At 33.5% G+C, this 25,262-nt stretch overlaps 3 protein-coding genes across 4 annotated transcripts in view; 2 read left to right on the top strand and 1 right to left on the bottom strand.

Annotated features, from left to right (window-relative positions):
- Positions 1–8,984, top strand: part of LOC124544447 (beta-1,4-glucuronyltransferase 1) — a 28,168-nt gene extending 19,184 nt beyond the window's left edge. For both annotated transcript variants that reach the window (XM_047123007.1, XM_047123006.1), the window contains exon 5: positions 7,543–8,984. In XM_047123007.1, coding sequence (XP_046978963.1) covers positions 7,543–7,764 — 222 coding nt within the window. In that variant the 3' untranslated portion in view covers positions 7,765–8,984. The remainder of the gene's footprint in view (positions 1–7,542) is intronic.
- Positions 2,118–5,462, top strand: LOC124544449 (trypsin-like). The gene is made up of 5 exons (XM_047123010.1): positions 2,118–3,707; positions 3,872–4,103; positions 4,400–4,649; positions 4,949–5,098; positions 5,185–5,462. Exons 1-5 carry the CDS (start codon positions 3,659–3,661, stop codon positions 5,329–5,331), a joined length of 828 nt encoding a protein of 275 aa, XP_046978966.1. The 5' UTR covers positions 2,118–3,658; the 3' UTR covers positions 5,332–5,462.
- Positions 8,985–14,210: 5,226 nt separating the features above from the next.
- LOC124544448 (trypsin-like) lies at positions 14,211–24,180 on the bottom strand. Its single transcript, XM_047123009.1, has 6 exons — positions 23,819–24,180; positions 19,728–19,751; positions 19,416–19,563; positions 15,716–15,968; positions 15,292–15,447; positions 14,211–14,443 (listed from the first exon to the last, which is right to left on the bottom strand). Exons 1-6 carry the CDS (start codon positions 24,036–24,038, stop codon positions 14,267–14,269), a joined length of 978 nt encoding a protein of 325 aa, XP_046978965.1. The 5' UTR covers positions 24,039–24,180; the 3' UTR covers positions 14,211–14,266.
- Between the last annotated feature and the right edge of the window lie 1,082 nt (positions 24,181–25,262).

The raw sequence follows: 25,262 nt of genomic DNA, 5'->3' as shown, positions 1-25,262 counted from the left end.
TGACAAAAAATATACATAACAAATCTTTTCCGAGAGAAAATATTAAGGATGGATGTTCGTTGAGACTTAGCTAGATCGGCTATCTTTGATTCCCTTTCTATATCCTTCCGTACCAAAACAGTCTTAATATTCGCGAGTCCTGATCTTCGCGATATTAGTACATATCTAGATGTAGTCTTTTAAAATTATTATTAGAAGTTAGTCTAGAGACGAGAACATAAGGCGTGTGAGCATGCGTTCGCGTGTGTGTTCTCATGTGTTCGTATGTGTGTGAACTTGTGTATGCTTGTGTGTGTAATATAATCTCATAGTGTTGTAGAGAAAAATCGTTGTGTTTGTATACCCTCTATTAAAAATAAAACGGATATAAATAAGAAGGCACGTTTTGTCTTGGGAAATCAAAAACTTTAGGTAATTCTTACATTTTGTAGTATTGTCATAATAAAGAAAATGAAATCCTTTATTGTAGCTATTCAATGAGCGCCCGTTATACTTACCTCAGTGCTTTTATTTATTTATCAATAAGTAATTGACATAATGACTCTTTTATAAGAACGGTTTCTTTTGTTGTTCATATTCGTGGTTTTAGAAACTATTTCAGCATTTGACCCAGCTTCGTTACAGATTATGTCTTAGAGATCCAATGTACGAGCGGAAGCGTTTATAATGATTTGGCTGAATAATTATATTTACTCTTAATCTGCCTAGGTGGCCTAGTGGCTAACTCATTAGGTAGTCTATCTAGGTCTGGGTTTCAAACTGGAGTAGTGTAAAGTGGCTGGTGTACCTAAATATACAGAATGTCTCAGTTTGAAAGGTTAGTTCATAAGGAATGGTTATTTCATCATCATCATCAATCATTATCAATTTTAATAAAGATTTTGAAACGATCTCGATTTATAATAACCCGTACATACATTATCTTAATATTTCAGTATTTATACTCAGATCAATACAAATTCCAATGACTTGGGCCGTCACGGTCCGCGGGTGGGTGAAGGTCGATTAATCATCGATTTTATTCATAGATCGATGCGAAAGTGGTCACCTGATTTCTGTTTATAATATTATCTGGAAAATCGATTATATTACAACAAAAAAACAATGATGCTGTTAAATGTTTCATTGAGCACTGTCGCTTTTATGGAGACGGCTTGGAGCTTATCACCAAGGTATTATATATTATATATATTATCTCTAGGTGCACATAAATGCATATCATGCAAAGATCTAGCTTCTAAACCGCACGTTTTCCACGATTACAAGATTAACTATAAGCACTAAATAAACGCCTGTCAACTTGTGGAGCTTGCCTGGGTTTGAATACGCCACAATCGCAATAGAATCATGTGATTTATCCACTGAACTACCAAATGAATTAAAATTATATTTTGTATCCAATATATTTTAATCTATCGTTACAATTTTCAATGTAGGCAACTAAATAAATGTATGCAACAAACAATCACAGCTAAGGAGTCGATTTTCACAAGCGAATGAGACTCGACTAAATAAAATTTTCGAATTTTTCCATCGAATGTTTCCCGGTGTTTCTTAAGAAGCAAACGATTAGTAATCTCATAAAACGTGGAATGTTGCAAGCGATATAATTATTTTCAGACGTCCGCCGAGCGGAAGGACCGATACTAAAAATAATAAAAAGTCGGTTTTTGTGCCAATCCGTCTGTCGCGAATTTACCATTTCGCAGGAAATCTTTCGAAATATCCTCTCGTTAGAACTGATTGGATGTTTCAACGGATTGTTAACTAAGCTAATCACGGTACTTTTTCTTTATCAACGGCCGGATTGCTCAAAAGATCCGAAATAATTAAGGCGAAATAAATTACGATTCGATCATTTCGTATTGATATTATTTTCACATTTTAAATTTCGAATAAATATTTGAGACGCCATTTGTAATTATTTGCTTTCTTCTTACAGCTATTTAATGAGGATTTTACAATAGTAAGGTAGAGAGATACTGAAAAGAATATAACTTTCTTGTTTGTATGGGATTTTTTTTTGTATTGTATGTATTTATTTTCTTTCTTCCATTTGTTTTATTGATGTTTACGTAACTTGTAAGATAGGTTTTGCTATGAATGTCTATATTTGAATTGTACTGAATCAACTTTTAGATAAAAGATACATTTAGTTTAACGGTATACATCCGGTTCCAAGCTATGTTTTAGTTGAAAGATGACTTCGCGAGTAGGTATATTTATACAGCTTTATTCCTAGTGCAGTATTTTATTAAATAATAATGTAAAACTACTAGCTAATATGTTTATTTAAATAGTTGTTTTCGAGCCTTATTAAATCGACTATTACATATTTTAGGATCATATATATTTGTTTAAACATACATTTTATAATAATATACATTATAATGGGTAGTTTGGGATTTTTTGGGGTTTCCGTTATCCTATCGCTAAGCCAGTGAGTCAGTGTAATTACAGACAAAAGGGACATCACGTTCCAGGTCTCATTTTTAACGGCGTATAGAATATAAATAAATTGTCAATGTCCCATTTGCCGTCTACCTGCTGTAGATAATAAAAAAAAAAACGAAGATTTTGTGCATGAAGTTTTGCGAATAATAATGAGTGGAAATGAATGAAACATATATTTTTCAGACAGTTTGCAGCTTAGAGTCAGCTCTAATGTATTTTTAATAATCCTCAAATGCTAGTTCGAGAGATGTAAGCCGATCTATTTATATTAGAAACGTGTGAAACGTGACGTCAGCAATGACGACGTGCTGTGACGACAATCGGATGTATTTGAGATGTAAAATTCCGTGTGCCGAAAACTATTCAATTTAATGGTGTTTTCGTTTTTTTTTTAGAATTTATACACAAACAATAAACGAAGCTATACATATTGCACCTGATTCTTTTTCAAATGCAAATATTCATAACTTATTTACACAAAGTACCGTAACACATCTATACTGAAAGTTTGAATGCGAAAGTAATTCTGTTTGGTTATCTATCTGACTATACAACTGAAATTTTGTATGAAGTAAGCAGGAATAAAAACCTGTACCCAAAAATCTACAATCTCCTTACTTAACTCGCAGATGAAGTGGCGGCTGAATACTAATTTATAACAATTGCAGATTAAGTTGACAATAAGGACCTGCATATGACTCGCTGTTTACGTTATCTCTCCTTTCAAGGAGACAGTTTTGAGGCTTTCCACCTACATGTGGCAGAGTTTGCAGGTTTTCTTTCAACGCCGATCTCGATATGATTTATAAATACAAATTGGAAGGTACGATATTGAGACGTAATTATACTTTGAAAAATTAGGTGATTGCAAAATAATCGTCAGATTCGTTGAAATAGAAGGTAGTCCTGTTATAATAAATTGGTAACTTGTGATCTTTCATATATTTTTTTTTCAATATAAATTTAATAAAACGACCTTGAATACCAATTTAAGTGACAAATCGAAAATCATTGTTTCCAACGGTTGATATATAATTTAAACGAAATTAATTTGTCTGCAAACGAAAGGTCGCGACCGTGGCACTAGTGTAGCGTGAGAAATTTTCGATTGCGGTCAAAGTGATTTTGCAATCCGCGTCTTGGGACCTAGCCGTAGTCGCTCCAGCTCCTACCAGTTAATTGTCAGCTGTTCACCTGCTCCGAGATGGCTTGGCCAATGTTATGGCTACTCCTCACCATACCACATTTTGTGGGTAAGTGCTTTTTGTTTTATATCGTGGCTTTTATGATGTATTTTTCTCAGTGAACAATGATGCAGGCTAATGATTATTGAATTTTGTTGAAACTTATTTCAAACTAAATACTTTTCGGAGATTGTGTTATTTTTGGTTACTTTTGACGCAAAATATTATTGTAGATCCCCAACAGACAACTGGTGATCAGAACACCGAGGTGGCAGAGAATGAGGTACAAGAAGTGGAGCTGGCGGCAGCATGTCCTGAGCTCAGTGAACAGATCATTGGTGGTAGGCCGAGTTCGGTAACCAGGCACCCGTATCAGGTGTCTATGGTGATGAACGGAAACTCTTTCTGCGGTGGTTTTATAATTAGCAGAGATTATGTTCTCACAGCGGCACATTGCGTGCAAAAGTAAGTTATATTTAACCTGCATGCTTAAGAAGCTTTTGTACTGCTTAGTGACTTAAGTAAAATACATATCGATTTCAGTTCTTTTTACAGCCTTTTGCTTACTTGTTAGACTAAATTATATCAAAGGTGAAGTGTGATTGTTGTGATGATGAAATTGTGGTTAATTTAAAATATAGGTGAATGTTTATAAATAAGAAATTGTGACACTAATGACCTTATTATTATTATTTATACATATGATTACATAAGGACTATTTTATACGTATTCTATCGTATTTATTCTCAAACATCAATAGCACAGCTCCGGAAGCAATTCGATTACGAGTGGGCAGCACACGACGAGACTCCGGAGGTCGCATCGTCAGTGTGTCTGCAGTCACTGTGCACCCTCAATACGGGCAGCCTCAGTTCGACCATGACATTGCTGCATTGCGACTTTCACAGCCTCTGGTCTTTGGGCCAGCGATCCAGCCTATTAGACTTCCTCGACCTCGTCAGGCTGTGCCACTTGTGCGATTGACAGTTACTGGCTGGGGACTTACTGCTGTGAGTTCTTTTTATTTATAATTCAACTCCGCACAACTCTATGCGCTGTCATGTAAATGAAAAAGCCTTTTCTAAATATTGTCTGATAGTTCCTAGAAGTCTGATAAAAGTCTCATAACCTGTATTATAGAACACATTATTATAAGAATAAGGATAGTTGATTTGAGCTATTATCGAATTCCATTATTTCGTAGATAATACGTAAAATTTTCGACCTTTTTTTGTAATTGTTTAGTATAGTTTATTTTATTTCGTACCTAATAATAATAACAGTATTTAAATAAATTATTGCTTCCTAGCCTGGAGGACGTAGAATTCCAAGGACAATGATGGAAGCCAATGTACCAGTCGTTCCACATTGGTTATGCAGACTTTCATATGGAGACTCGCTCACGAGAAATATGTTTTGTGGGGGACATTTCCTAATCGGAGGCGTATCGTCGTGTCAGGTAAAAGACAGACAAAAATAATAGAACGAAAAGTTCTACAAAATTGGATTTGTTTCTTATTGGAATCATTTATGTTTTAATTTAAGGGTGATTCTGGCGGTCCAGCAGTTTTCAGAGGAACTGCGTTTGGTATTGTATCGTTTGCCAGAGGATGCGCTCTGCCTTTGTCGCCGACCGTCTTCAGTAACATAGCCTCTTTACGAGACTGGGTCACACAGAATACTGGAGTTTGATCGTTACTCTGAAATGAACTTTATACCAGTGCGAGAGAATTTAAAATAGCATGAGCGTGTCTGTGATATAAATAAAGAACAAATATTTGAGCTCGTACGCCTGTTCTGTTTATCGACTGTTTTTATTTATTTTGTTACATTTAAAAATAAAGCTTACATAATGAACATTTTTTTCTTTACTATCATCCCAACCGAATTAAATTCTTGCGTTTTCTATAATCTGTTATATAACATTTCTATACTTTAGTGTCAATAAGTCCTGAATGGTATCTCCTAGGTGATATTCCGTTACGTTACTTGTTTCACAAATTGGAAACAATAGACTGTTTTGTTTAGATTCCATTTTACAAACATATATTCTTTCTCTCCACTTTTATATCACCTGTATTACCATTATAATAGGATTTTCTCTTATCGTGTTCTTATCAAATTCTTTAAAATAAATACTTAATACTTGAAATGCTTTAAATTTTAGACATAATTTGTTAAATTAAGATATAGTATAACGTGTCCCAGATTAAACTTCATAATAATGACTGGAACTACAGTTAAGTTAAATTTTATATTTAAAACTAAGTAAATTGTAATTAGTTTACATTTATTAAGTATACTTAATTTACCGAAATTTATAATTTATTTAATAAATTTTTCTATTATTTATTATACGCAGATAGTAATTAAGTATTTTGAAATTTATAATATTGTAGTAAATAATTGAGTATTTAGTTAGTTGTTTTCAGCGAGATTAAATTTGATAATCATTTGACGTTCTAATAAAATCCTTAGAGTAGCTTTGACAAGGCACCACTGTGCAAATGATATTTTTTTGTATAGGTATATATACATTTAGGACTCAGAACTGCGAAGTAATTTTTAAGTGTTTTTACAGGTTTATTTCTAGTTCTATAAAAATATTTTTAAACAAGCATTATTGTATGATGTATATCGTATATAATATCGTCTATATTATATATAAAATATGGCTTTGAATAAGGCCATAGCTTGATCTACCCTGATAAATGACTTGTTTCATTTGCAAAGTACCCATATATATAACTTTTTACTTATTCAGTCGTAAGTTGTAAGAAGCTGATAGCTATAACCCTTATCATAGTCATAAAAAGTGGACTAACATCTCAGATCCAAAAAGTACTACTTATCGTGATGACTTGTTCAACCCTTGTTATGAATAGATCAAAATCAACATCAAAATCTGAAAGTAAATTCTACCGAGAAGAACAGGCAAGAAACTCAGTACTTACTCTTTTTCATTTAAAAAATACAATCTTATTAGTTAAATACAATTATATATGTATGTAATGTATCCTGCCTGGAATTCAACAGGTATTGATTCTAAGCTTCTTTATAATCTACAAAAAGAGTATCTGATTATGTATTGTATAATTTAAATACTTACACGTTTGTTCCAATTAAAACATGAATTGTTCAGATTCAAACGAACTTATACAGTTTTCTACTTCGAGTTGGGAGAGTCAAAAGCTATAATTCGTGTTTTATTCTAGTAGGCTTTTACGAGCTCTTTTGAATCGGCGAAATGGTACTGTTCACAGAAAAACTACGTTTTTAACGAACCTTTTTATACACGAGCGGATTTTAATGAAATATTAAACGTGCGCTGGTTTATTACGTTATGTAGTTTAAAAAATATATATTTTTTAGAGAGTAAAACATCAAAGAGTTTCTGTTTTTATGGCATACGTGTAGTTAGTCAAAGTTAATATTCAAGGGCGAAACTTGTAATTAATTATGAGGAATCTATAACTGATTCGGGAATAAATACCTCAGACCTGATTAGTTATTTAGTATGATTGTTTTGGAACAGCTGTTCTCCCACTATTACCGATATTAGAGACTTATTAGGTTGGGTCTGATATATAATGACGACCTCCGTGGTCGAGTGCTGTGTACACCGGTTTTCATGGGCCACTCTGAGGTCTCGGGCTCGATTCCCGGCCGAGTCGATATAGATGACCATTAGTTTTCTATGTTGTCTTGGGTCTGGGTGTTTGTGATACCGTCGTTACTTCTGATTTCCATAACACAAGTGCTTCAGCTACTTGCATTGGGATCAGAGTAATGTATGCGATGTTGTACCATATTTATTTATTTATTTATTTATTATTTATATACTTATTAATTATAAGATATATTTTATGAATAAGGAATTATAATGCCTTTTATTGTTTCTAGGTTTACGAGATGTTCCTGATCGGATATCAATTCAAAGTTCTCTCTCCAATCTTCACAATTCACTGGGGCCTGCAAGCGCGGAGGACGCGCCCTCTTTGGAGGGAGAAACAGAATGAGAAAAACCGTAAACACTTCGAGACCTTCAAAAGGGAATTGTACGCGAGGTATAGGAGGGATCCCCTTCATTTACTGAGAAGACCTCAACAGGCGAAGAAAACATAGGCTTCGCAAGGCCGTGCTACTGTCGCCGGCCTTGTTATCATACTAGCCATTGTACTTAGACTCTTCTGACATTACACGATGTCTTGAATTTACAGTGGTTATGTTCCAGAATGGATAATGAACTCAATTAATACAGTGCAGTGACCTAAGGTGACTTTAGTCTGTAAGGAATTGTATTTTAATTTTAAATAACGTAAATGTTATTAAGTTATTTAGGTTTTAATTAATGTACATATTTTATAATAAATTTTCACAGGTGAAAAACTTTCTGAACGAAATAATAAAGTTCATTCCAATAGAATTTTTAAAAAGAAAACCAGTTGAAATAACAGTCGAAAATTTTGAATATTTATTTATGAAAAAAATAATACTAGGAAATCGTTTGTTAGTGGAGTAGTTACCATTGCGATGCTCGATGCTCTCTTACTGGTTATGTTCTTCTCCCTGCTTTTGACATTAGGTGGTACTGTGATGCCAGTTCACTATCGAATACAATTTTTCAACTGTTAACCCAAATAGGTAGTTAGTTCTTGGAAGTGTGAATGTATATCTGTTGGTACAAATTCGAATTGAAAGTCCAAAAGATATTTCGGCTTAAAAGTACCGACTGAATGGTTACTGAGATTATTAAGTGTTCATTTTTAATTAGGCCTATTTTAATGCACTATAAAAGTTACGTAATTATATATTCAGCGATTGAGGTCACATACAGCGGTCTAGATTTAGTTCCTCGATATTTTTACGTTTCAAATACTTTTAGATTTTAAAGCACAAAAGTCGCTGAAAGATGCTGTTTATTTTAGCTGTTTTAAAATAGTAACATGTCGCGTTAAAATGGTATGTTTTAAGATTGGAGAGGAAAGTTTTATTTTGGTCTTTATATTTTTTATTGTTTTAAAAATACATTAAGTACTTAAGTGATATTACAGGGATATCAGGTGAAATGTCGTGGGCATCTCTATAATTTTACTGTCTGCGAAATGTAGATATAAAATTTTTAGCTCTCAATTTCAATAGAAAATTAATTTCAATGCTATTAATAGCCAACTTTGAAAATGACTCTGTAAAGAATTTGAAATATAAATTTAAAAATCACCTTGATAATGTCGCACATGCTTAACAATTCAACAATCGTTTTAATATAAATTTATGTGTTTTCTTTTATATTAAATTTGTAGCGGGTGAAACTGGGAAGTGCGCTTTTAATTATTATTATATACTGTACATAACCGTCTCCTAAATGCATTGCATCTTCTAGTAGAAGTTTTATCTATGTTGGTTAATAAGTCACACTACTAATTTTATTAGTAGATATTCTTGGTGAGCATAAATATGTATATCGATTAAATTGGTTTATTGATTGATAATTTATTTAATAATTTGTTTATGGAAGAAATTTGAAAAACAATTGCGGATTACATTATTTCAATGTTAGTATTAGTTAAGTTTTACGATTACGTATACACGATATGAGCGAATGCAATATAAAATGTTATCACTTCTGCAAATATTTAATTTTCAATGAATGACGAAATTGATACTCAATTGGTTTTTGACGATTAGCAATAAATCGAAATTCTATTAATAAATCCGGTTAGTTACTGTTGATTTATTCAATTGTGTATTACTAGTTTGTATGAGTTTCTCTTGTGTAATCAAGTTCTGCTATCGCAGAATATATCCTTCGTAAATGTGCTATTAATATTTCAGTAATGTTGATATTAAAATTTAATTGAAACAGAGGTAATTTGTAAGTAATAACACGAATGTACAAAATTGAATTTAAGGATTAATTTGACGAATAACTTATAAGAGTGGTGTGTTTTTTTCTTGATCAGTAGGAAGTGACCTTAGCAAATTAAAAAGCCTTAAATATCGAGGTTTCATTTAATATTGGGCTCGATCGCTTGAAATTATAAATATATCTACCAGTATTTCATAAATTGTTCGCCTGACGAAAACCTTATTAGTTATTATTGAAAATATTTTATATATTATATTCGTTTTAACACAATTAGTCATCATTATTTTGTATCTCAAACTAAAAAAAAATTGACTAAACCATAACTGATTATTATATTTCAGAAGTGATAACATCAAATGTAAATTAATTTAATAGCTTCTTTCTCCTCTTTTCAATGTATGCAAACACACGACAAAGCACAATTATTATATTCCAATAATAAAATCGAAAATACGATTTTATTTACGGTCTAAATATTCAGAGCCCTCTTTATTAGACTCAAATAGATAAATTGTATTTTGAATAACAAAACCATAATATTTAAAGTCTACAGTCAAAGTAAACTGAAACAGTATTTGATGCGATTTATCTTTTGGTTTATTTTCTGGTTTTAACAAGTTATAGTGTATAAGTACCTCCGAGACAACTTAGATGTAGCATCGGCAAAATTCGTAAAACCGATCACATCCAAGTTTAATTATCAATATTTAATTTTTATGTGAATATGATCTTTACACAAACGTATTAACTTGTAATACCACGTGACCTAATATATTCGTCAATTTGACACGTCGATTTACAAGCACTTGCTTTCTGAAATTGAACTGACGCTAGAATCTGTAGCGACGAATAGCGTCGAATGTCGCGATAGGGAGCTATTTCTATTGGTTCGGCAGTAATCGATTTTATTGAATTCACCGATGGTACATCTATGTTGTGTCGTACTATAATTATATATACATTTGTTATGATATTTTTGTGCACAAAAGTATTATATAGTATATGTAAGTATAGTCATAAGATAGGTTTAAGAACCTTATGTGAAGTTAATTAGCTATGTTAAATGTTGTATCACTAGATTAATTTTGTAAATATACTAAAACTAAACACTAAGATTGTTAGCCTCATTATGTTCAAATTTTATGTAGTCTATATATGTTGTAATTGTCTTTATAGTTGCGTTATATACATTAGTTATTTAGGAACAGTTATTATATTCAAGAAAACCTCCGTGGTCGAGTGGTGTGTACACCGGTTTTCCGGTATAACACTCGGAGATCACGGGTTCGATTCCCGGCCGAGTCAATGTAGATTTTATCATTAGTTTTCTATGTTGTCTTGGGTATGGGTGTTTGTGATACCGTCGTTACTTCTGATTTTCCGTAACACAAGTGCTTTAGCTACTTACAATGGGATCAGAGTAATGTATGTGATGTTGTCTCATATTTATTTATTATTTATTATTATTAAAAAAAATCTCATGGACAGTTGAATACTATACGAGCCAGTATTAGATTCTTATAGCACACAAGGCTACGAATAAAAGATAGTGGGTTATGTATGTAGTTGACAAATATAAGTTGATAGACGGTTTTGCAGTCCGTGAGTCTATCTTGACTGTAGTAACTGGACTTATGTTGCCTCTATGTAGTAGGATTTAGCACAATTGGGATCAGAGTATCCCTCAGATGACACGTAATAATTATCAAAGTTACCAAGACCTCATTAACGACTGTCACTGCTTAATCGACTAGTTTTGTCTTATTGTTACATTTGTTTTTGTTACTTATTGAACTAATTCCTTGATGTCCAGTGTACGTGTCAATGACCTCTGTTTCAAGTCATTGTTGTGCGAATCTCAATAAAGGAACTTGACGTAATGATATGTCCATCTCTATCAGGTACTTTTGTTATATCGTCTAGTACAATTTAATTTACACGGATTATATAAGGGACTGTTACAGCTGGTAAATGTGTCAATGAACCAAATATAAGAGTGTCCTCACTAAAATCATAAATTATTGTTACCGTGCTCTTATCGCCATATGTTGATATGTTTCAATAATTTGTGTTAAATCGTTTGTTAATAGTAAAATGTATTCAGAAAGATGTATAGATTAATTTAGACATGAAGTAAAAATGGCTTTTATTGTAATTGCGGTACTATGAAAAGACTCATAACGTTTTTCATTTTTTTTACACTTAGTTATAATATTTATAAAACTATCTTAATCTCAATGTAATTACCTCATGACGATTTGTTTAGCACAAATAAATGAAAATGAAACTTTCATGCCATATACATAAATAGCTGTGTATAGTGTAATGTGTTTTATTTAAATTTTGCGTAGGGTGACAATGATTCATCGTGGGTAGACGGATTAATTGTAAAACATTTTAAAGTGCTGTGTTTAGTAAATAGATTGTAATTATCATTTAGAATACAGTAAAACCCGCTGAATGAGAGCACGTTTAATACAGTTTTTTGCATGACTAGCAATTTATAAACGGCTACAGTAACTTTGTATGTTACTATATATCTTGTCACGCTTACTATAAATTGTCGTTTAACCAAACTAGTTTTTTTTATGACAAGTATTATGCCAACTTGTGTGGTAGCGTCTCCGAAATATTTTTGTGGGTTTTACTGTATGTTCGAAATAATTTTATTAAGGTTAGTAGTTATTAATACCTGCTAGGTAGCCTGGTGCTGATAAGGCTGACGTAAATTTTTGAGTAAATCATTTATCGATTTGTGATTTGTTCTAAATTGTAAAAAAATACCGAAATAAGGTTTTTTGATATAAGTCCTTTTAACACCAGGCCAGAGAACCTTTAAAAGTTATTGTTCCATGTACAGTCGGAGTAAGAAAAGGTTCGTCATCTTAAGATATATTTTCGTGTGCTCAGTATGATCGATAATCTGCTCTACCGATCGAGAATATATGACACTGACAGACATATTTTGAATATATGTTGCAAAGTTGTTACACTATTTTGAACCAAGTTATCTTACCATGTAAGTTTTATTTTATATTCAGTTGTCAGTTTAGTGCTATAGTTTCAAAAGGTATTAAGGTACGACTTTATAAAGAAATGAATTTGAGAATTGACGAAGGTTTTCTTACTCTGACTGTACATAGATATGATTTTTGTACTTTTTGTTTAATTGTTTTGACTAAAACGAAAATATTGTTTTAGTAATATCGTTATAGTAATTGTTTAATAATAATTAATTTTATTTGAAAGAAAATATATATCCGAATTAAGTACAAAAAATATATAAAAAATTTCATTGCAATGATTTGTTTTATTTCGTTTCATCCCTCTGTGATTTAACATAAGCTGAATATGTTACGTCATATCTGTTAGATATTGGTCCATGTGATCGTCACAGCATCCTACGAACGAAGCCACGTAAAAACTACTAAACGTATTTGGATGAAACTGTATAGTAATGTATGTTATACATCGGAATAGCGCATAGGCTCCAGTTTCTAGCGACTTTTTGTAATTTGGTCATAATTACCGAAATTTTGAAACCGGGGCAAGTCGCTAGAAAAAACAAAGGCTCACGACTCACGCCGTTTGGTTGTCATGTCATTCGAGTTGTTTATACCTCCAAGGCACAATAGATGATTTCTTATATAAAAAATAACCCCCCATACAGCGAAAAGTTAATTCGGAAAAAAAATCAATTGGTGGCACATTGACGATGTAAAGAATAGTTAATATTTCTTACAGCGTCATTGTATATGGGTGATGGTGACGACTTACCATCAGGTGGCCCATATGCTCGTCCGCCAACCTTTACCATAAACAAAAAAATGTAAGTTACATGTAAGTTACAAAAATATTCCTAAAACACAATTGAGACTACGTGTTTATGGAGGGGGAGGGGTGAGGTGTTACCAATATAGTTCCGCTCTCCTATAATGTAAATCAGATAAGTTGTTTGCAAAACTTCATAACGTCGATTGTGTAGATAAGTTATTTAAATGGAGCAAACGAATTCAGACTAACTTTGGACTTCTAAAAGTAAAAATTAAACCAAAAAATCATTCTATGATATACTTAAATAGCTACGAAAGAGAGAATCAGACTAAGAATGATACATTAATTGAACTTGCCATGTTTGTTAGTTATGAGTTGATGACTTTATCAGTTGGAAACTGAGATGTTAAGCCAGTCTAACTACAGGCACATGCCTGAGCCTGTAGTTATACTGGCTTACCTTTAGACCAGAACGCAATCAGAATTGCTGTATGGCGGTAGAACGACGATATCCGTGGTCGATTTGCTTGTACACCGGTTTTTATGAGTGCGCCACTCCGAGGTCCCGGGTCCGATTCCCCGCCGAGTCGATTCAGAAAGAGTTCATTAGTTTTCTTTATTGTTTTGGGTCTGGGTGATTGTGCTGCGTGCCTGTGCTTTAGCTACTTACTTTGGAATCAGACTAATGTATGTGATGTTACCTAATTTTTTTATTATCTATTTAAAAAAAATAATGTAATGGCTGGGCGGTACCTACTTAGAATGATTTGTATGAAGCTCTAAGACCAAGTGTTTGTGTCAATTTTGCAAGTAAATATTTTTTATATTTACTTTAAACTTTACATCTTGGCTCAGTACCGACGACAATGTATTTTTATGTTAAGCATAAATCCATTTTTCATCCAGGATTGGCTGCAGATTAATGTACTCTACTTTATTATAGGTTTAATACTACAATAGTCAAAACAATAAAATTTAGCTTTATTAAAGGGTAATATTAGTCCTCGAAGTTCTGGAGATGTGTCCATAGACCCAGTCCCAAATGACAGGATTGGTGAGCCGAGTGTAAACGCCGGGGAAATTCCCTCGTGCGCAGCCCAGACCCCATGACACCACGCCGATCAAGACGCCCTCGCTCACCAAGGGTCCACCGCTGTCACCCTGGTGATAATGATTATTTATTTAATTACTTTAAAAAAGGAATTACTTTACATGCAAGTATGCACCAATGTGCACCAGTTAATTTTATGTGCTTAATTCGTGTTTTCTAATTTTCTGTCGGCGGTAACAAACCTTACATATAACCAACCATCCCAAGTAAGAAGTAAAAAGCTGTGAGGGAAACAAGTTAAAAACCTATCAAACGACAAAGAGTTTAGACCCAGCGGTGGGTCATAAACAGGTTATTTACTTGGCTAATCACTGTATCAAATGATTATTGTATATTCGCCTTTTTAAATTAATCTAACGTCATCCACGTCCAATTGACGACGTCCGTTATTATGAGATGCTCATGATTTTTAGTAAATTAGTTATATTTATAATAATTATATGATGATTTTTGGAGAAGGAGAGTCGAGATGGCCCAGTGGTTAGAACGCGTGCATCTTAACCGATGATTGCGGGTTCAAACCCAGGCAAGCACCGCTGATTCATGTGCTTAATTTGTCTTTATAATTCATCTCGTGCTCAGCGGTGAAGGAAAACATCGTGAGGAAACCTGCATGTGACAAATTTAATAGAAATTCTGCCACATGTGTATTCAACCAACCCGCATTGGAACAGCGTGGTGGACTATGTTCCAAACCTTCTCCTCAAAGGGAGAGGAGGCCTTTAGGCCAGCAGTGGGAATTTATAGAATGTTGTTGTTGTTTGGAGAAGGAGTGATAGAAGTAAATAGATGTTTATTTATCAATCAGTCCGTGCATGCAAGTAGTAATAAAATAATACATGGCATTTTTATTTGAAAAATTGAGCTTGTATAATAAAATAGTATCTGATTAAATTACTTGGCAAGCATCTGGTGCTGGTTGGCTGAATGACCCGGCGCAGAACATAGAGGCTGGATCGATGGGATTCCTATCTAGACCAGAGTGACGGCAGAGCTTCATGGCGATCGTCTTAATCGTTGACGATTGTAAAAATGTGGCACTGGGACCACTTTCCTGGAAAAGGCTGGTCTTTAATTTATTTGTCAAAAAATCAAAATGAAAATCAAATTTAAAGTATTTTACATTCATTATAAACTATATTAAAAGTAAAACGCCTGTTCGAATAGTAGATTCTAAAGAGAAGAAGCAGAAAAAGATGCAGTATGCTCCAAAACCTTCCCCTTCAAGGGAGAGGAGGCCTTAGCTCAGCATTGGAAAATTTACAGGCTGTTATTGTATCCAGTGAATTATGACAGCATAACTCTTGTCAATATTTACTTACTCTTAATTTCCCCCACCCGGACACGATGGCGGCTTGATCAGCTAGCATCCTGGCTCCTTTTTCCACCATTCGGATGGGCAGCACTCTCGCCGAGAAACGCAAAGGCGAGTATAGTTTTATTAGGCCCACGTCGTTTACTTTTGTATTCCGAATGTATTTTGGATGAACATACGACTCCTTTATGTCATACATCTCTCCCCCATGGGTTTTCCAAGACGAGCCGAGTCGCACACTCAGGTCGTTCGGTCGCGATCTTCAAAACAATTAATTGTAACTAATTAATTACTGGAAATGAGACTGGAAAATTTCATAATAAAAACCTAATTAAGTATGGCTATAGCGGCCATTACGATGAAAACCATTACAATATTAGAGTTACTCCAAATATGCTTTTTTTATGGTATAGGTTGGCGGACGAGTATATGGGCCACCTGATGGTAAGTGGTCACCATCACCCATAGACAATGACGCTGTAAGAAATATTAACTATTCCTTACATTGTCAATGTGCCACCAGCTTTGGGAACTAAGATGTTATGTCCCTTGTGCCTGTAGTTACACTGACTCACTCACCCTTCAAACCGGAACACAACAATACTGAGTACTGTTATTTGGCGGTAGAATAACTAGTGACTGGGTAGTTACCTACCCAGACGGGCTTGCACAAAGCCTTACCATCAAGTAAAAGCTAAGGTATATAACCAAAATCTGATCAAGCAGTATCAATATCAGTTAGTTGTCTAACTTTTGTAACCACATAAGCTGTAAAACTAAGTCGCATCCGCATTGGAAGCTTATATCTACGAAAACTGGCTTAGAAATAACTTTCAGGACTTTAAAAGCTTAATTCCATATGTATTATTCACTTCGTATAATTCGCTTTTAATAATTTAAATAGAATGTAATAGATGGAAATGATTTACATAGAACTGATATAGGTATATATATTAATTCCACCACGGAATTTTCATGTGCTACATTTGTGTTTATAATGTATCTCGAGAAAACATCATGAGGAAACCTGCATGTGTATAATTTCAACGAAATTCTGCCACATATGAATCCACCAACCCGCATTGGAGCAGCGTGCTGCTGAATATGACCCTAAACTTCTCCTCAAAGGGTGAGGAGGCCTTCGCCCAGCATTGGGAAATTTACAGGCTGTTTATGTTATTGTTGTATCCGGTGTTATATTATATTTAACTTATATAGTTCATATCACAGTTATGTTCTGTAAGTGTCGATCTTCGACCGCGCTGTTCATACTTGGTGCAAGCCCGTCTGGGTTAGTAATCACTCATCAGCTATTATATCGTCAGACAGCAATACTTAGAATACTACAGAGTAACTATAGCAACATGAAATATAGGATCTAAGCTCTCAAAGTTTGCATAAAGGCGTATTGGTGTTGAATGGAATGGTTACCGTATCTTATGTCTATGGGTGGTGACCACACACCATCAGGATTATTTGCAGGCCCACCTATATACAATAAAAGAAGGCGGGTTATATGTTGTCATCCGAGATTTGTGAATTCTATTAGGCCGTCTTACTATCGAGCATGAAATTAATAACGAACATAAATTAAGTACACTAAAAACGTAATTAGGCTTTATGGGATTGAACCTCAAAACATTCACCTTCACTACTGGGTTATTACGGCTTATCGATTTCCATTATTCATATCATTTCATGTATAAATACACCAAATGTATTGTATCTATGAATATAAATTTAAACTCACTCACATAAAAAAAATATTTACTCGCTCGCTACAAAATATCACTGAGAGAATTCATTCCGCAAGAGAATAAAAGTTTATAAAATCCGAGTATCGAAATAGAAGAAAAGTATTTTATCAAGTAGACGTACAATGTAAAGAAAAGAAAACATATGTTCTTAATATCCCAAAGACGTCCTATTGACTGAAAACAAGCTCACCATTCGCAGAAAACGTATCGCTTTCCAAGTATTCGATAATAAATTTCTTTAGAGCCGTCGTAAAGAGTCGAACCACCTACATTGGACGGGGAAAAAATATATTCCTGTTTCTGCCACCCTGGAGGCGATTGCTGTTTTGCATCGGAAAAAATACAATTCACCCCTCGAGGATAAATTGAAATTGTGGAAGGCTGCAATTCACGAGGGGCAGGGCGTAAAAAGATTCTACCATGCCCGCTTAAATTCACACAAGCGACAGTACTGACTTCGATGTATATGAAAAATTGTTTCGATTTATGTTAGTATTTTTCTGTCTATATGTACGTGTATAGTAGAATAACAATTAATGTTTACTTTAATTTAAATAATGATCTATATTCTGTGTTATATGTTAGAGAATAAATATTTAATGATATTTCTTTATTTTGTGATATTTAAATTATGAGAAGTAATACGTAGTTATAAGTTCAAATATTACTAACTAATTTGACAGTTACTTGCTCGATACATTACTTCATAATTATTTAATTTTTATTAGTATCTAAAAGGATTTAACGTTAGTTAAGTTCAAAGATTCACACTTCTCTTGAACTGGAATAAAAATTTTTGCATATTCTGATTTAATTGTTTTCAAGCCTAACCAAAGGAGTTCTTGTCCCTTTTTCATCCCTTCTGTAATAGACTTTTGGAAACCAAATTTCGAGTTATTATTTATTCTATTTGGCATACTATATCAAATTTGAATTTGTTTGTATGTATGGTAAGTATAGTCTTGTTGCTTTTTTAAACAATTTATATAAGGCTAGAGATGTTTTTTTTCTCTTATATTTGAACTTATAATTAAAAAAGTACATATTGATATTTGATATAGACCTAGATACCTCGAAGGTGTCGGTCTTCGCGAGTAGTAAATAACTTTATTTAAAAAAATGTACTTAAGGAAAATTTCAATGTCAGAACTTAGGCGACACAGACTTCCCGTTTTCATTTAGAAGTTTTGTCATAAAAATCAATAACTCTCAATGTTAGAATGTGCCTTAAAATCGAAATCGTCCGATAAATCGCAATGTACTAAATCAGTGTATGGAAGTTTATATAACTATAATGACACAGTTAAAATTAGATTACTAATTATCTGTTTGTCTTACTTATCGTAGTATTCTTCTATATATCAAAAATCTTAGAAAGACATTACAATGTGTTAAGACCACTTTTGCAGACTAAACTAGCTGTGCCCGCGACATCGTAGGCGTGTGAATTTAACTAAAAAATATATTATAGCCAAAGTTACTCCTTATTAGATCAGTTATCTCTCAGTGAAAGTCCCGTAAAAATTGGTCCAGCCGTCCCAGAGATCAAACAAACAGATAGACAGACAAAAATTGTAAAAAAATAATATTTTGGTATATGTACCGTGTATACATACATATGCATTGAGTACAAAAGGGCTATTTTAATATTACAAACAGACACACCAATTTTATTATATGTAATAGATAGTATTGTGTCAAACGACCTTACTTTCGCTCTATATTACAGAAGATGAAATAAAATTGTTTTAACAACATTATTTATAATAGATTGAGACAGAAATAAAGTATAGTGAAGCAAAGATCGCCTGGTATCACAACGCTTTTCCTTACCTGACGATTGCAGTCAAATCACTACTGTAAGTCGCGGAAAGAACTTCGTTCCAGAAAACCACAATCTTCATCATGATCATCAGTATAAAGCTAAGGTAATTAAGTAAATGAACTGACCGCAAGAGGCAGTGCGCTGCCGTTAGCAACCATAGGGCAGTTATAATAGAACCACCGCATATAGGATACGTCTTCTCTCTTAGCGAAACTTGCCAAGGTACGGCGGCTATGGATGTGTTTACTCCGAAGACTATGCGGCGCGTTGAACCTTAATGAACATGGAAGATTACACGAATAATTTAAAAAGGTTGGTTAGACATTTCAAATATTGACCGAAATTGGGATTTTTCAATCGGTCAATTATGATGCAGCTAATTAATAAATTTAGATGTCATGTAATAATTGATATCGATCTAAGTAAAAGTATATTACCTCGTCGTGTAGTTTTTGTGTACGCTGAAAAGAAACAATTGATAAGTACAGTACGAATTGAAATTGGAAGTGGATTTAATTTTATTTATAGTTTTCTTTTTTAAAGTACCTACTAACTTATATAGTGGGTTGCTTTATTTCCAAAACTTGTCTTGAAAGAATTTTAATTTATTGAATACAACTCAAATAATATAGAAGGCATTTTTTTACCGGAGACATGCAGGTCTATGACTTTCAACCGCATAGCAAATAAATTATAAACATATTAATCATTTAATAGAGCATGAATTCAATTTGAAGCAATAATTCTTGGTTAAAAGTTTGTGTTCTCCTTAATTATCTTATTTCAATTTCTTAAGTTTTTTCATGACTGGCCAAAATACTTTATTTTTTGGAAAAATTATGTAACACCTAATTGCTCTCGTCATTCAGTTTCTTTCTTAACAAGAACTAAGCTTGAAAAGAATATTTAAAAAGTTTCAAACTTGCTTAATGCAACAGTCAGAACTTTTGGAAAATTCATGGACTTTTACATCTTATTGTATATAAACACTAGCAGACCCGGCCACGCGTTGCTGTGGCTGAGTGATTAAGGAAGGATTTAAAAGACAAAATTTAACACAAATTAACATAGCATTTTTAATTTCATTTTATTTATAAATACTCTGATAACCTTTAATTAAAATAAATCACAGTTTATCACATTAAAGTTTACTGAAGCGCCAGTCGATGTACAATATTTTTGGTCAACCTGTCTTTTGTTAGCACAAATAAACTTGATGGTCTTCCTACACGTGAACAGGCCACGTATAATTGCCCATGGGAGAAACATGGATTCTCTAAATCTAAGCAGCAAATAGACATTGTTTTGACATTCTCATTTTAAATGTGTGGCCACCATTATCAGTATTTCTGCGGCGATACAATGGATAACCGTCGATATCCGTAATAGTATCATTCGTAAATTGCTTAGGAAATTTTTTCTTACATTTTCCATTTTCCATGCATGGTGATGTCATATTAAAAGCACCGCACGGCCCGTGTATCATGTGACTTGTAACAATATCAAATAGTTCTTTATCAATTGATGAATCTGGAATTTCGGCTGAAATAATTTGATCAATTTCTTCTGGACGAATTTTAATATCAAGCCAAATTAAAATGTGAGCATGAGGTAAGCCTCGCTTCTGCCACTCAATTGAATACAACCAACAACACGTTTTGCCGAATACTGAATATTTTACAATAAAATCAATCAAGGATTTTAATTTTTGTTTAAACACTCGTGCAGTAATGTCGTGACGATGTATCGATTGTTGACCTGGTAATAATAAAGTTTGTATTTCCGCCCAATTTGGATTGCACGTAAATGTTATAAATAAATCGGGACGCCCGTAATGACGTACGTAAGTCATCGCGTCCTGAATGTATTCTTGCATGTTCCGTGGACTACCGATGTAGCTTGAAGGTAATATAAACGCACTGCCGATTCCATTGGTGTTTAAGTTTCCATCGATGTTTCCAACAACAGCTTCTCGTAAGTGGATGTAATCCTCTGATCGTAATTTAACTTGGTTAAACCGAATGAATCGCAAGCGTTCACTTTCAATTTTAGCAAACATATCCACGACGTATTGATGATACAACTGACGATATCGAAGAATATAGTTTTCCTGATTATGTCTAATCATTAATCAATGCGCGTAGTAATTCATTGAACTAACTTTTTTATTCAATTCATTACCATTAATTGGATCACGCTGTTTGATATTGATGTGATATTCGTCTTGTCCTTGCCAGAATATCAATGGGTACTGGAGTGCGTCGTACGTACGGTGTATATCTGAAATTCTACTCACAGTATTATCTCGGCGGGTAATTTTTATAGATCTGTTGTCAACTGGATCACCGACCATAATAATCGCAACTTCATCTACAGTTGGCGCATTGAACCTGCCAGCGTGTCCTCCCGATGGTACTTTGTCAGCTTTAATGACGATTTGATAATTGTCACCTTTTAATTGTGGTTATACTCTTTTAAACAATTGAATCAGATGATTACGGTTCTCCAAAAAAATTTCTAACGATACTACAATTGATCTCTCTTCTGCTTGTTCAATAAAATTATACTGGCATCGCGTTGTCACACGTTCTTCACAACTGCCCATAAAATAGATTTGGAGAAATTTTGGATCTTCATTTGGCATTGGCATCAATGACCCTATTTTATGGTACACTTGTCCTTGTATTTTAAATGTTGTTTCAAAATTACGACCATCAGTTGAGAGATCGCAAATGATGTCTCCAAATGATGTCATTTGAAAGCAAGAATTAAACTTTCGTGTCTTACGCAAAAATAATTTTGAATCATTTGAAATGCCAGAAAGAAGAGATTTCAAAGGTTCAGGCGGAGTAGGGAATGGTAATAATACAACTTTCCCTGAGGCACAACACATGCCAGGTGATTCATTCCGAAATTTTAACGCATTAACATAACATAACATTAACGCAACAAATATGCAACAATGTTTGCATATTTTGTTCATCGCACCGATAGTAACTTTGGGATCAGCTGAGTAATTAATGTCTGGAGCATAATTAAACCCAAGACGAACAAATGATTCACGTGTTAATGCACGACTGGTTCGCTGCCTTTCTCCGTCTCGTTCTCTAATTGAATCTATGTGTTGTCCACGTGCAGCTCTTGATCTCGATAAATATTCTTGGAGACGATTATCACGCTGTTCTCTTGATTCATGCGCACGAATATCAGCTATGCGAATTCTTTGAGCTTCATTTCTTTCTGCTCTTTGTTCGACTGATTCGTGAGCTCTTTCAAGACGCCGTTGTCGAGCTTTTTTGCTACGGGCATTGTTGAGGTTAGATTTTTTTGGTGGCATTTTACTGAAAATTTTATGTGAATAAATTCCTTGTACTATTATTTTGTTGTTCTTATATTTTACTGCATTATGTAACTGTAAATTAGTAGCTAGGTATATAGATATCCAAAATAATATACAACAAATGAAAATAAAATGAAAAATGATCCAGAAAAAGCGATGTCACAAAGAGTATCGATCAAAAAATGGCTAGCACCACGTATAGTGGGAAAATGAAATCTAAATTTCAACGGTAGCGCCATCTATGATAAGTTAATGATAAACGGTCTGACAGATTTCTGTAAAAAATCCTATGTGAGGCGCCATCTGTTCGAAATTTTCGTAACTTACAATTAATAACAACAATCAACTTTGATAATCAGTTTATTGTTATTTATAAATCATTGAGGCCATTAATTGAAATGAAAACTATCCTATCTCTTAAGTTGGACCAAATTACACATAAATGCCAAATTTCATCAATATCAGTTGAGTTGGTGAAGAGTTCACTGGGAACATACATTGTGACACTGGATTTTTATATATTAAAGATATACAATAAGATTTATCTTGAATCAGTAATGGTCGAAGCTGAATACTTTAGGGTAATATAAGAATTGGAGTCCCATTTTAATAAAATTATTGGAGAGTGCTGACTTCAATTCAATTCTTAATCCATTTGAGACATCTATGGTTATTAAGCTTGATCTTAATAAGATTTTGGTCGATCAAATAGACAAAATATCATTTAAGTCTATTTTCGACAGTTTTAGATATTTACGATTTTTAAGGGGATCATGAACCAACAACAACAACAACAGCCTGTAAATTTCCTACCGCTGGGCTAAGGCCTTCTCTCCCTCTGAGGAGAAGGTTTGGAACATATTCCACCTCGCTGTTCTAATGCGGGTTAGTGGAATACACATGTGGTAGAATTTATAAGAAATTTGTTACATTCCGGTTTCCTCACGATGTTTTTCTTCACCGCCGAGCACGAGATTAATTTATATTTGAAACACAAATTAAGCTTATGAATATTCAGTGGTGCTTTCCTGGGTTTAAGCCCGCAATCACTGGTTAAGATGCAGGCGTTCTAACCACTGGGCTACCTCGCCTCTTGGGATTATGAACCGTATGTTTATATATAACCGCAACCTTTTGACTACGACTGTCTTGAATATACAAGAGAAAAACGATGTAAGTCATATTTACTCGATAATTTATTTAATAATGTGCCGAATAGCCTTTTATATTTCTCCTGGACCCTTGTTTTATTTAGAAACTCTAGAATGTTATGTTTGTTGTTCTCTGCTTCGCCGGCCAGCTCGGAGTAGTCTATCTCGACCTTGTGTCTCACAAACACATCTTTAGCTTTCCCACACACAGATATTTTTATTATTAGCGCACATAGAGTCAGATACACGACTTTCATTATTATCACTCACGATGTCAGTTTAATGGCAGATCAATAAACGCATACGAAAATAAAACATAATATACATTGTTCTTTGTAAATTTAAAATTAAATTCAATTGAGATTTCCACTGACTCTATAAAAAAAGTTACTTTTTTATGTGTCGATTCAATCTACGAGCTGAAAACAATTAAGCGTGAAATTAAATTTACGTAACAAATAATTATAAATCGATAGATCATTTAAGTTTATTTATATTTTGTAAATTCTAAATACGAAATAAAACTCTAAACAAAGTTTCGAATATTTAATATAATTTTTAACAGATTAAATATTTGCTTCATAATTATTAATAGATTCTATCTAAAGTTTCGTTTTTATTAGCATTAATTATTGAATAAATATTAGAATAATCTATTTTAATATTATAAATGTGAAAGTAGCTAGTCTGTCTGTCTTTTACGACCAAACCGAAGCGAATTCAAAGAAATTTGGCATGAAGCAAATTTGAACTCCAAGAAAGGCTACGTTTTTGCCTAACACATGAGACGCTAGCGAAGCCACGGCGGAAAACAAGTAATAATATAAAAGTTGTACTATTTATTAACTCAAACTTACGTTTATTTTAGAAGACGTTGAGTGCGAGTGGAGTTTCTTTAGCGCCGCGGGTCTTGCAACTCTGACGAACGTTTTAAAACTTAAAAGATCCTCCCCCTGAATCTAATTAACGAGTTTCCAGGTACTAACACGGTTTCTTCGCCAATTTGTAATTAAATTTGCTTCTTTCGACCAAGTTTCGGTGCCGAGGTTGGTCTGTAAATGGGCTCGGCGCGTGGTGTCTCCAAGTTTCAACCTAATTCGGAGTTATTTACTTAATAATTTTGTAAAACATTGTATTGAATAAGTTTATTTAATGTTGTTTGAATTCAGATGACTGATTCTAGAGGAAATGGTAATGCTTATTTTTATATTTAATGGTTACAATTTGTAAGTTAAACAGTTGTGTTGTAAGCTATTATAAACTCGAATTAAGATTGATTGTTGTGTGAAATGTATTCCGAATCAAGAGTAAGCAGACTTGAACCCGTAACCGTCGGTTATGATACACATGATTTAACAAATGGGTTATTTCGATTAAGAAAATGATACAATTAAGTTTTAAACTGAACAAAGTACGTATATGTAATTGAATTTACACTTATTAATTTTATTTGAAACTAGCTACCCGCCCCGGCTTCGTAC

Source organism: Vanessa cardui, chromosome 4 (genome assembly GCF_905220365.1).
Source record: "Vanessa cardui chromosome 4, ilVanCard2.1, whole genome shotgun sequence".
Taxonomy (NCBI): domain Eukaryota; kingdom Metazoa; phylum Arthropoda; class Insecta; order Lepidoptera; family Nymphalidae; genus Vanessa; species Vanessa cardui.
This window is presented reverse-complemented; position numbering and strand designations above follow the sequence as displayed.